This window comes from Xyrauchen texanus, chromosome 33, assembly GCF_025860055.1.
Source record: "Xyrauchen texanus isolate HMW12.3.18 chromosome 33, RBS_HiC_50CHRs, whole genome shotgun sequence".
NCBI classification, from domain to species: Eukaryota; Metazoa; Chordata; class Actinopteri; order Cypriniformes; family Catostomidae; genus Xyrauchen; species Xyrauchen texanus.
In genome coordinates, this window is record NC_068308.1 from 19378247 (window position 1) to 19392211 (window position 13965).

The following is a 13965-nucleotide window of genomic DNA, read 5'->3' on the forward strand; positions in this document are numbered from 1 at the left end:
TTTACACTATTTATTTACATTGCGGTCAATAACAGCGGAACTTTCACACATTTGCTAGAAATGCAGCTGCGCGTACTTCCACGTTGCAAAATAAGGTGGATAATTCTTGTGAGACCTGGCAACCAGGGATGTAAGTTGAGGCTAAACGCACGTAAACGCCGTTTACGCACCTCCCAAAATTCGGAAATAGCGTTTACCCACCTCCAAAGTGGGTTTATCCACCTCTAAATTGCGTTTATCCACCTCTAAATAGATAGTTCCTAAGCCATTTTAAATTAAGCTTATGTCGTTTTAGTTTCATATTGTTCATTATTAGTTTCATAGGTTGTTAAACCTAAGACGAAGTCTTTCATAATGCGCTGCTGCCAGTGTTTCCCATGCGCGTGCATCGATATTGACTACTACCAGCTATATACAGCGTGCTGACCTCAAAAATCCAGCTATATTCTAACAATAACTTAGCTCTCCTTATTAGCTAGGCTCCTTGCATGCTGGCTAATAAGTAATAACTGACAGTGCTGTGTTGGACAGATTTATGCAGCGGTGTTCCATGACGGAGAGAGAGCGCGAGAGGTACGGGTGAGAGAGGGTGAGAGAGAGAGAGAGAGAGAGAGAGGTAGCCTATGCTGCGCGAATGCGCTACGGCTCTCTGCAATCAAATACGATTTTAAATAGGCTTAGTAAAAAATAAAAAATAAATCGAAAATCAATGTGTGGCGGGCAAAAATTCTTTGATTCCAGCTTGTTAAATGTGAATATGTTCTAGTGTCTTCTCTCCTCTGTGACAATAAACTGAATATCTTTGAGTTGTGGACAAAACGAGACATTTGAGGACGTAATCCTCCTGGGCTTTTGGGAAACACTGATCCACATTGTTCTGACATATTATAGACCAAACAACTAATTGATTAATCGAGAAAATATTCAACAGATTAATCGACTATGAAAATAATCCCAAATCCCTAATCATTATGTACAAGTGCATTGCATTGGAAGCCCTGGATATAAGCCTCCCTCTCTATCTCTCTTAAATATTTTTGTTCTCTCTGTTTTGTCATTTAGTAAACTTTATAGATTTCAACCATATTATTCCTTCTTGGGTCTCTTTAACAAGAACTTAGATTAATGTAAGAATTGAATAGTGATTGTGTGACCTATGATGAGGGAACAACCATTGATACCCTTGGTAGTACCATCAAATGATAGCCTATAGCGATGTCATCAGGATACACATACACCGGTAGGCAGTGGCCCACCTTACCGGGTGACCACATCGTGGTCCACCAGAATTTATAGTTTACCCACCTCTTTTTTTACCACTACACCTCTGCTGGCAACATTGCAACTGGTATATCACCCACCCTTAGCACAGAGTACTGTCTAAAAAAAAGAACGTTCTTTAATTTGGTTCTAACTGGTTACCAGTTGGAAAGGAGTCAGCGGAACGCTAGAACTGGAATGTTGGAACCGGAACAGGAAAATACAGTTTCTGCTCAGAAAGAACCAAAATGAAAAACATTTTGTTTTTAGACCGTGGTTTTTAAACGCCTTAACCTCTGATATTTAACATTTCATCCTCTCAATTTAATTTATTAATATTTTTTTTCCGAACCTCAATAAACAAGTTTAAAATGTCTAATAATAAAATTGTTTCTTTAATAGTTCGACTACCTGAAAGGGAGTACAGTCGTGGCTTTCCCCATATTAGGTTTTTCCATGTAGTCTTCTAAATGCCCGCCTCCCGAGTCTCTCTTGACCAAACACGCTTCCAGCAGAGCGAGACTGGAGTGCGTCAGTCAGTAGCAGAGCTTCACGCGGACCGCGACTTCTCAACGAGGAGAGGAGTATACAAAAGAGAAAAAGTTACATGGTCGTCGCTGACAGCGAGTGCTGGATCTTACCGTAAGAGGAGATAAATCCAATTCATCGCTTTCTTCATGATAAACTTGAATTAATCAGCCAAACAAGGTGAGTTGTGTGTATTTGCTGAGTTCTAAATGTCCCATTTACGATAATCGTTTTGTCATATTATTTGACGTATGTTAAGTTTATGTTGTGTTTAGTGGGTATTTTGGTTTAACAGTATAACTAGTGTTCATTTAATCAGTGCAGGCAATGGCATCTGGAGAGACTAAACTTGTGTGTTATAGCGTGCTTGACGGAGCGGGATCATTTACATGAAATCTAATCTATGCTGCTGTAAATTTAGTATGCGCGCTGCAAACTCACACACTTCATGCCAGTTGTGAGCAGCAGTCAGATGAGTATTTAAACTCATTACACTCTTTTTGGATAAATTAGGTTAATTGGATATTGCACAATGAACATTATTAAACATTATGGTTTGACAACAAATGAGCAAAGTCCATTCCTCCCTTTGGAGGTTGTAGTTACTCTACTTGTGACTCCACAGTGGAGTGTGAATAAACCTGAGAGACAGGAGGGCATTTATATGACACAATGAAATCTAGTGATTAAAAATGAAATCTGACTAGATCAATGTACTGTATTGTGAAAACTTGTAACATTAGTTACACTTGTAACTAAGTGATTCCTTCAGCACATCTCTTGAGTTACTTTTATGTGTTCGATTACACCGATATATTAATTGGGAATGGGTAACACTTTACAATAAGATTCCATTTGTTAACATTAGTTAACATCATTAGGTAATGTGAACTAACAACGAAGAATACTTTTACAGTACAATCTTGGTTAATTTCAACATATGCACATTTTTTAAATCAAAAGTTGTATATGTTAACATTAGTTAATGCACTATGAACTAACAGGAACTAAAAATGAACAATTGTATTTGTATTAACTAACATTGAATATAGAAGGGATAGTTCACCCTAAAATGAAAATTCTCTCATGCCATTAGAGATATTTGTACTTTCTTCTTCTGAAAACAAATGAAGATTTTTAGATGAATATTTCAGCTCTGTAGGTCCATACACTGTAAGTGAATGGTGACCAGCTCCAAAAAGCACATAAAGCATATGAGTTATCAATGAGACTCCAGTGGTTAAAGCCATGTCTTATATGATGTGATAGGTGTGGTTGAAACAGATAGATATTTAAATAATCTTTTCTATAAATCTTTGATAGAAATGAATTGAAATATTGATCTGTTTCTCATCCAAAGCAATTGCATCGCTTCAGAAGACATATATTTAACAACCGGCGTCGTTTGGATTACTTTTATACTGCCTTTATGTGCTTTTTGGACCTTCAAAGTTCTGGTCACCATTAACTTGCATTGTATGGAGGTACAGAGGTTCGTGTCTAGAAGGTAACCCTCCAGATACATTAAAGTCTCACTAGAGCCGCATTGAATGTTCACACACTTTGTCTTTTGTGTTATTTAGAGTCCTACAGAAACCCTACCCATACCCCTACCCCTAACTTTAACCCTACCTCTAAATGTAACCCTAAACCTAAACTTAGTAACAGCGGATGAGACTCTTGTGAGACTTAGGCTGCCAAGAGGTTACCTTCTAGACACAGTTCCTACAGAGCTGAAATATTCTGCTAAAAATCTTTATTTGTGTTCTGCAGAAGAAAGAAAGTCATGCACATCTGTGATGTCATGAGGGTGAGTAAATGATGACAGAACTTACATTTTTGGGTTAACTATTGCTTTAAATGCTGTAAAAAAAAAAAAAAAAACCTTATTAATGGAACCAATAATGGATAAAAACTAATAATGGAACCTTATTGTAAAGCAGGGGTGGAATGGGAAGAGAAATCGTCCCGGGATTTTACATGGCAAGAAACTGGCCCAAAAGTTGTTGAGGGGGTTGTTGGAGATGTCCTTTTCTGCATAGCGCTGCCCCCTTCAGCATATTGCGGCGCCGTTTTGTGGCCCGTTCTGCATAACGCGGCGGCCCATTTCAGCTTCCGTTTCAGTCTCGGTTCTCCCGATGGCCAGTCCGCCCCTGATAGTAAAGTATTACCTGGAAATTTAAGTGTACTCTGCATTACGGTTCATTAAAGGACCATTTCATATTTTTTTTTATTCTTCAGTACACCTCTGCCCTTTTCACATAAAGATTGGTTAATAGTTCTCTTATGGATACCAATCTCAGACTAGTTGTAGCAGTAAGTAAGAAAGATATTACAGCAGAGATGGGCTCTTTGACCATTGTGATTGTGTTTTCATTGGTGGTATCCATAATGTATCCACTCTACCAAGTGGTCAGTGAAATTTATTTTTATATTGAGACTGCGAAATCATTAATATGTTATGTTTGTAATCGTAATTTAGTATAGGCTGCCCTCTTTTCATTTAGACCACAAAGCCCATAAAGGAGTGGGGTTATTGGGTGAAGGGAAATATTAGGCCTTATCTTGAACGTTTGTCCACCTGGTTAACGAGGTTACAAAGTAGTGCGTCCTAACTGATCAAAATATTATTAGGGGCAAAGGGGAAATAGATATAGAAACAGCACTTATTGAAATTATTTTTTTTATCCAATAGTTATTTATTCATTGTGATGTCATTAATGTTCATATCACTTAAATTTCAGTGACTTTATATGAATCTGCAGTTGAGGGTTGCAAGAAGCAAGTGCTATTAAAGGGATCAGACAGATCAGTTTTTTCAGTTTTATGCTGCATTATGTCCACCTGCAGGAAACTGCCTGGCAGTACTACAAAGAAAAGAGGAGGAATATTTTAAACGTGTTTCCAGTCTGGGGTGTGGGTAGTGGGTACTGTGCTGTACTGGTTTTCTGTAATAGACAGGGTCAGGAGATATTTCCCCCAGGAATGCATTCACACACACGGCTTCTATTAGACTGTGGTTTACAAGGTTGACATGCACATTTCGTTCATTCAAACAATGCACAGCCATTTTCCAGACATAATTGCATTGTTTGTATTAAATAGAAATGGCTGCACAAATTCTAGACAGTGTGTTTTTGTCTATGCTATTTGTCATGTCAAGAGGCAGACAGCAGCCCTGCTGAATGTCAGTGTATCAGGTAGAACTGTTTTTTTTTTTTAGCACAGGGAACTTCAACCTTTCTAAGGCCAATAAAAATGGTGGATAGAGAAATAGAGCAGGAACTCAATGTAAAATAATGTATAAAATTAAATGTGTTGCATTTTTAATCTGGCCTTTACAAACATATAGTATTATCTTGATGAATTTACATACTTTATACAGGCTTACAGTGCAAAGACATGGAAATAATCATTACTGATGTGCACACTCATATACTTGTACATTACAGTACATTTTACGGACAGTTAAACAATTAAAACATTTTCTGAACTTTAGCTTCTTAACTTTAGCTTTGGTTAAAGTTAACTTAAAGGGATAGTTTACCCAAAAATTAAAATTCTCTCATTATTTACTCACCCTCATGCCATCCCAGATCTGTATGACTTTCTTTCTTCTGCTGAACACAAATTAAGATTTTTAGAAGAATATTTCAGCTCTGTAGGTCCATACAATGCAAGTGAATGGTAACCAAAACTTTGAAACACCAAAAAGTAGAATAAAAGTAATCCATAAAACTCTGGTGGTTTAATCTGGTTAAAATGTCTTCGGAAGCGATCCAACCGGTTCTGAGTGAGAACAGACCAAAATATATGTTCTTTTTCTCTATAAGTCTCCTTGGCAATCATGATTTCAAGCTTGATTATACTTTCTAGTACCATCTAGCACTCTGTGCATGCGTCAAGCACTAGGAAGTGTAATTGAGCTTGAAATCATGATTGTGCCTAGAGACTGCAATGGCAAGATGTACAGAGAAAAATGAGTTACATTTTGGTTTGTTCTCACCCAAAACAGATTGAATCACTTTACAAGACCTGGATTAAACCACTGGAGTTTAAAAGATTACTTTTATGCTGCCCTTATGTGCTTTTTGGAGCTTTAAAATTTTAGGTGAGTAAATGATGAGAGAATTTAGATTTATGTGTGAACTATGCCTTTAATTTTCTATATTGTTTAACATATTTTCTTTTTTTTCTTTTTTTTGTTAGATTGAGGTCCAACAGTTATTCACGAAACCCCTGAGGTACCGTCGTGAATCCCCTGTTTAAGAACTCTGTGTTTAGCCCATTTCATGTCACTTGGTTGGGGGACCATTTCTTTTTCACAGAAAATATATGAAAAAGTTTAGACTTCAGAATTGGACATGTATACAATTAAAAAATCTACCATGTTGGTCTAATATGTGCATAAATAATGTAATTGTTGTTGATCATTATCTGTACTACACATCCACCTATCTCTCTCTCTCTCTCATACAGGAGGTTTGTTGATTTTACAAGAAATACTCCAAACCAGGATAGCTGAGTGGACTCAAGCCATCAGAGGGGGGTTTGGGGAGAAGGAAGGCAAGAGGGATTAGGGGCTAATCCTGGACATGACCAATCCTTAAAGAGCCTCACTCAAGACATACTATTGCCTTAGATTATTATATCTAATTTATTGCTTTTTAAAGACTCCTTTATCTCCCCGGGGGGGTTCCTGGAGAGTGGGCCACTGGACTTACGTATCTCTTTAAACAAAGGATCAGGATCAGGAGCAGAGGCCAGTAGGAGTGGAAGAGTATGAGGACCGAGTGGCTCCACTCAGCATATGCATGTGCAGGGATAAAGCAGCGAGCCTGCCCGGAGGGTTTGGGATTGAGCCAGACTCAACCAGCAGCAGGGTGCAAGGCTGAGGTCACTGAATGAACTGGGATTAAAAAAGCATACAGTCATACTAATTAGACTAAGGGGCTGATTCAGGTATGTTGCCACAGTATGTTTTTCATAGTGACTGAGAATAGTGAAGGATGATGATTGTAGAGTTTTTCCCAGAACCAAATTTACCAGATCCAAAGTTTGATGTGATTTATAGTCTGACAATAATTAGGTTAAGGGTTTGTCTAAATGGTTTGTGCTTACCACACATGGTGAGTGGCCTTTAGTGGTAATTTAGGGGTCAAACTCACAACACAGCCAATAAAGACTGTGTCATAAATTGATGGAATGAGACATAAGAATTCAATCCTTTAAAAGGATTCTCAGGGCTTTGAACACAAATTAAAAGACTGCTGACAGCTGATGCAATCCCACAAAATATGGAATAAACTACTAATAAAGTCAAACTAAATGTGGGTGGCATGTTACAGTGGAAATCTCATAAAAGAAAGAATGGCTTGTAATTGCTACTTTTGCTAAATATATGTGAAATGATTTATATTACCAGCCAAATTTGGAATTACAACTAAGGAAACAGTAACCCAGAGTAGTGCATGTTGATTTTATGATTGTCTATTAAACAAATCATTTACCAAATGTTTTTATCTATTAATTTAATTTGCATATTTTAATAGCAAACTAGCTACTTTTTAAAAACTTAATGTAACTGTGATATGTAGCCTCAATATTCCTTTTCCTCCAAAAGTGACCCTGGAAAGTTGTTTTGTTAAAAAGATGTGCTTTTTGAAACAGGATGCCCTTTAATTGATGACTGAGATAAAATATATATATATATATATATATTTTTTACCACTTTTCAAGGTGAATGACTGAGAAATCAATCCAGTCTGAATTTACAAAATTTAAAGGGCACTGAACTTATTTTTAGATTATCATAGTTTTGAAAAACATACTTTTAAATATACTGTATAAATGTCCACAGCAAAAAGTTGGTCATTAAATTAGTATTTCAATGCTAACTTCTCATAAAACAAACACTGAATCAAAATGTACATATATTTTGTTACATTTGATTTTACAGAGCATGTAGCAGGAGACCTTCTGGACCTTACTGAAGGAGTTCACTGTTTCAGTTCTTAACCACAGAGATATCTGCAGCCAGAGCTGAATTTATTTCTGAGCTGATTTTTTTTCTAAACCAGAAACCCAGAACAACTGTGAAGCCCAGAATCTCTGACCGCTTATGCAGCAGAGGTTTTCAGGAATTGGAGTCATGCATATTTTCAGCTCACATTTATCTTCACTGAATCTTTCTGGATATGAGGAGAGACCAGTGGCAAAAACAGGACACAGCTGAAAGTGTCTACTTTTGAAAAACTGTAATAAGAAACTTTCCACTCAACTGCAGCTTTCAAATATTTTATTTGGTGGAGTCCTGATGCAAGGGTGATACGTCTATAATTTGCTGTACACCGTTTTCACCATTTTTAGACCGGTTTTGTGTTGTGAACTGTAGTAACTACGATTTCTACCTGGAGAAGCCATGAACTTGGGCAAGCTCTCTGGCCTGAAGGGCCTGGTGTCCCACTCCTCAGGAAAGCGTCGCTTTAAAGGTGACCTCACTCCGGACATGATAAGCCCCCCGCTGGGCGACTTTCGACACACCATGCACGTGGGCCGTGGAGGGGACGTATTTGGGGACACCTCATTCCTCAGCAACCATGGTGGAGCAGGAAATAATGCAGATGGAGACACTTCCTCTACCTCAGAGAAGAATGAAGGATTCTTCTCTCGCACACTTCGCCATGTCCGCAAGACCCCAGACAGATCCTGTGGTGGCTCCAAGGACCTGTCACCCCCACCTCCACCCATTTCTCCAATCATTAAGAATGCCATCTCCCTCCCCCGTCTGGATGTGGACTCGCCAAACGGTTGTCCAGTTAAAGTGCTTTTCCCTAGTTCACCGAAGACACCGGAGAACTCCAAATTCTTGTATGGTGAGTTCATCAGTCTTTACATCAAAGCTACATTTTACAGTTTCATAAGTCAGATTCCCTTAAGTAATGCTGATTAGATCAAAACCCACAACATAAATGTAGTGTTCTTACAATGTGCAACTGAGGACAACTGAGCTTTTCTTAAAGGGATAGTTTACCCAAAAATTATCTCATAATTTTCTCACCATCATGCCATCCCAGATGAGTGACTGACTTTCTTTGCTAAACACACTTTTTTTATTTTTATAAAGGTATATAGAAGCTGAGCTCTGTAGGTCCTCACAATGCAAGTGAAACTAGAATCTTGATTCTCCAAAAAGCACATAAAAGCAGCATAAAAGTAAACTATATGAGTCCAGTGGTTAAATCTATGTATTTCTTCAGAAGGGATATAAGTGTGGGTGAGAAACAGATAAATATTTAAGTCCATTTTTACTATAAATTGTCCTCCCTGCTCTGTAGGTGGTGATATGCACAAAGCATACAAATAGCTAAGAACAAAAGAAGAATGTGAAAGTGCAGATTGATTGTAAAAAATACCTTAAATATTGATCTGTTTCTCATCCACACGTATCATATCACTTTAGAATAAATTGATTAAATAACTGGAGTCTAATGGATTACTTTTATGCTGCCTTCATGTGCTTTTGGAGCGTCAAACGTTTGGTACCCATCACTTGCGTTGTATAGAGCTACAGAGCTTCATTTGTATTCAGCAGAAGAAAGTCATACACATCTTGGATGGCACGTGGGTGAGTTAATGATGAGAGAATTTTAATTTTTGCGTGAACTATCCCTTTAAGACATTTGTGAAGATTACTCATAAAGGTAATCACTGTTAAATAATTCCACGTATTCTAGGTTAATGTGAAGAAACAACTATAAGGAATCCATTTGTGGGTGGATTCTCACCAAAAGTGTAAACACTGTGGTTCTGTGGCACTATTAAAACATTGCTCCTTTACATATAGGTATAGTAACACTGGCTCAACAAATGGCGTGTGGTTTTCGCAGGACTATCTGATGAGTGACCAATAGCAGACAGGAGCATGTTTGGAAAACACCTTTAAAACTTCACCTATTATGAATCACCATTGCAGTGATAGATATTGTGTCTTGTAGACGCATGTTTTGTCTGAATTAAAAAGATTTATGGACTATAGGCAGATCTAACAGAAAGTGTTTGATAAACCATTTAAACACCTGTTGTAATCCCAAACTGTTTTACCATACAAGACCCAGACATTATATTTCAGTGATCTGTGTCTGAATTCCTATGCCTCACCCATACAAATATCTCAAACATGCCTCACTAGCTGCTGTTCAAAAACACAAGCCCCACACAGTCACTAACCTAAAAAATATAGTGTAGCTCCTAAATTCAAATGTGGACATTGATTAAGTTTGTTTAGTGCTATTAAGGACATCTCTTACCACAGTCTAAAAATTGAATTATCACTATATGGAGTTCTTTAACAAATTTTCGGGAGGAGCTTGCTCATCTAACCTGCCAATCAATCTTCAGGCTGCAGAGTATATATAAACCGCTGTTTACCTCACTCTAGCGACAGTCTTTCCAGCATCCCTCCACCTCCCCATCTCCTTCCTTAATCTTCTAAGAGTTGCTGCCCATAGCTTCCTCTATATATAAAGTAGTCCCGTAAGCGGGGTAAATTTAGAGCTCTAGTCGAGCCTCTTCCTCGAGTACCTCCTTTGCAGACAGCAAGCCACATAAGTTTACCCTTTATCACTCAAAGATCTTATGGGCAGGCGAACTTGTGAAATGGATATTTATTATGCAAAATGAGTGTTTCTCACAGTTAATGAATGATTCAAGCTAAATAACTAAAAATGTTCTGACCGGGAGCTATGAATGAGGTATTTTAATGCTGAACACAAATTCCATTTTAGAGTTCTGTTTTCAAATATATAAAGCATTTTCCTGTATTTGTAAAATGTATAGTTTCCCTATAATTAGTAATCCCTGCCCTTACTATGCCAAGTCTCTATTAGTTCAGAACTCACATAGTTAAGGGCATCTGGTCTAGCCACATGGCTGAAATGATTTGCTACCATTGCTTATGCTGCAGCCTAGAAATGCTAAACTCTGTGTGTTAGTCCTGACTGCCATCTGCTGGTCACTGGCAATACTAGGAGCAACACATAATGTGTTTTGGATGCTGTTCAACAGCATGGGATGCTGGTTTCCCCAAAAGGTTTTTTAACTACCTTTAGAAAGATCATACTGATAGTCTAGATTTTTTTGCTGGTGACCAGGGCAAACATCAAACCAGCACTAGGATAGGACAGGATAGGACAGGACAGGATAGGATAGGATTGGTTAGGTTAATGTTGGATAGGATAGGTTAGGTTAGGATCAAATAGGATAGGACAGCATAGCATAGGATTGATAGGTTAGGATAAGACTATATTAATCACTTGGTAAAAATGGGAAATGTTCCAGCAGTAGACACACACATATATATATATATATATATATATATATATATATATATATATATATATATATATATATATATATATATTACTATACAGTATTTAGTAAGCCTTTTTTACTTTATATCTTTATTTTGTAGGTTTGGAGTCTGGCTTTGTCACCTTGCCAAGGCTGTCCCGCACTGAGCGTCCAGCCCAGGGCAGCTCTCCCCCAGCCTGCCCTCCTGAAATCAACCGAGGCTCACTCACATACACTGGTGTCCCTTCCTTTCCCTGTTTAGACTCGGTCAGTCCCTCTGATTCCATGAACTCTTTCACCCTCGATATGGGACCCTCGCTTATGTCTGAGGTCTTTGCCTTGATTGACAGCCCTATGTCTGAAAATGGCGATCCTATCAGTGAAGAGACACATGGATTGACCGATGATCTGAACTCTGAAGTGGATTCTGATGCTACCACATCCTTGGTGGACTCCCTCCTGCGAGAAGACAATGATGGTAGGACGAGGTTGTATGGTGGAGACTGGAAGCACTTAGACTTTGTAAATGGGGAGTTGCCAAAAAAATCAATGGTGACCGATCTGATGTGCTCCCGTGGTGTTGAAGATCATGGCATGGAGCCAGAGAGTTTCAAGAGGGCTACTGATGTGCTGGCACATCATTATGAGAGTGAAGGACTCAGGAATACAAACACCAACAATTCTCACAGGGGAGGACCATACACGTATCCTGATGAGGAAGAGGAGATCAAAGTCTGACTCTATCAGATGCCCACATCATAAAGCAATTTTAATCATGTTTCTAAATCTAGTAATGTGACAAATTAAATGGATTTTGAAAATGTCTTTTTTACCCCTACTTTAATGCAGATTTGAAGAAAGTATTATATATGGAATTACATTAGAAAGAACAGAAATGTAAGTGAATCTACAAGGATATTTTGACAACTGGATAGTGCTACATGTTGTTGGTTAGGACCATGGTATATGGAAGAGAGTTAACTGCATGTTTTACCATGTCTAAATTCTGGGTGAGTTTTTGTTTGCACAGGGATACATTATATGGAGAGTATGAAGAGTACTTAAAGGGTTCGTTCACCCAAAAATAAATATTTTCTCATTTACTCACCCTCATGTCATCCCAGATCCCAGTTTTTCCTTTCTTGTCCAGAACACAAAGTTTCTTAGAAAAATATTTCAGCTCTGTATGTCCTTACAATGCAAGTGATTGTTGACCAACACTTTCAAGCTCCAAAAAGCAAATAAAGGCAACATAAATGTAATCAATAATAATCCAGTGGTTAAATCCATGTCTTCTGAAGTGATATGATAGGTGTGGGTGAAAAAACAGTCCTTTTTACTATACATTTTCTACTTAAACTTTCAAAATGTGAAAGTGGTATTTATATTACAAAAAGTACTTAAATAATGACATGATTCTCACCTACACCTATCATATGTCTTCAGAAGACATGGATTTAACCTCTGGAGTCTAATGGATTACTTTTATGCTGCCTTTGTGATTTTTGGAGATTGAAAGGTCTGGTCACCATTCACTTGCATTGTATGGACTTACAGAGGCCTATATTGTTCTAAAAAACATTGTTATGCAGAAGAAAGAACGTCATAAACATCTAGGATGGCATGAGGGTGAGTAAATGATGAGATCATTTTCATGGGGGAGGGGGGACTATCCTTGGAGGCATACACGTTTCTTTTATCTTTGATCTCGCCTTCTTGATCCAAGAAAATAATCCTGCTAAGTTACTCTAATAAACTATAGAGATTTATTTTGATTAAAATTGTAACTATGCTAGTTTAATATAAATCTTTATCAGTATATTAATTTAGCAAAGTCTGTCAGTCCTTGCAAGTAAATCTCTATACAATTAGTTATAAATATATATATAGTGTACAGTGAAACCATGTAGAAGTATGAACAGGCATACAGTATACCTGCTAGCTGAATTCTATGCAAAACACTAACTTTACACAGAAAGGAAGCATTTCATATTTGTGTAGTTTTAATTGCACAGGTTCTCATTAAGGATTAATTTGTGTGGCAGTTTAATTGTTAGACACTTATTTCCTGAGAAACATGCAATCTTTAAAAGACAAGACAAAAGCCTACATACAGGTCACTGTGATGCACAAGACTGTTATGTGTTCTCATATGAGCAAAAGCAAAACAAAGGAATGACAAAAAGTCTGTGTTAATTTCTCATATTCTAACTTTATTACATGACAAATATCTTCTTATCAACACAATACTCCCACATATTTAATGATCCCCATCAACTTTTGTCAATGTACTATTCAAATATGATTCAATATTAGTTTTTTGTTTAAATTTAAGTTTTATTTGACAAAGTATTTGTCTTCTCCATTCCCTTAATCACATGATATAATATGTACATACTGTTTGTATGTGCAGCTTTGCACAAGACATTTACAAATTAGCAATGTATGTTACATAAGTTTTCATTAAAAGTATTCATAAACCACATCAGCTTTACTTTTTTTTTTTTAACAAGTGTGACCATGATTTGCCTGTTATGGTGCTTCAGAATAAGCATTCACAAAGGCTTATACATAAATAGCTCAGGTAAATTGTGTCAGTACATATCAGACCAAAGGAAATGAGAATGCTCATTGAGCTTTACTTTTGTGTGACAGCCCTTAGAAAATATGTATCTATAGAGCAGATGAATACAACACTACAGGAAGTACAAAAATACTGCATAGTTAAAAGCATTAAAATGAAAATATGCACAACAAATGCAGTACAAACTGTTATAAGATTGAGCTTAATTGTCAAAAAAAGAAAAAAGAAAGAGTGACAGTTTA

General features: G+C 37.3%; 1 protein-coding gene across 2 annotated transcripts; it reads left to right on the plus strand.

Annotated features, from left to right (window-relative positions):
- Positions 1–1459: 1459 nt before the first annotated feature.
- Positions 1460–13950, plus strand: LOC127626950 (cdc42 effector protein 1-like). 2 transcript variants are annotated; one of them, XM_052103101.1, is made up of 5 exons: positions 1460–1968; positions 5998–6032; positions 6268–6750; positions 7748–8663; positions 11261–13950. In XM_052103101.1, exons 4-5 carry the CDS (start codon positions 8210–8212, stop codon positions 11875–11877), a joined length of 1071 nt encoding a protein of 356 aa, XP_051959061.1. In that variant the 5' UTR covers positions 1460–1968; positions 5998–6032; positions 6268–6750; positions 7748–8209; the 3' UTR covers positions 11878–13950. The 2 variants fall into 2 exon arrangements, with proteins under 2 accessions (XP_051959061.1, XP_051959060.1); XM_052103100.1 differs by lacking the exon at positions 5998–6032.
- Positions 13951–13965: the final 15 nt, after the last annotated feature.

Bases quoted from the DNA above. Each gene is read 5' to 3' on its own strand.
- LOC127626950 (XM_052103101.1), top strand. From the start codon at position 8,210: ATGAACTTGGGCAAGCTCTCTGGCCTGAAGGGCCTGGTGTCCCACTCC. The intron at 8,664-11,260 runs GTGAGTTCATCA...TTTATTTTGTAG, and splicing joins GAACTCCAAATTCTTGTATG to GTTTGGAGTCTGGCTTTGTC.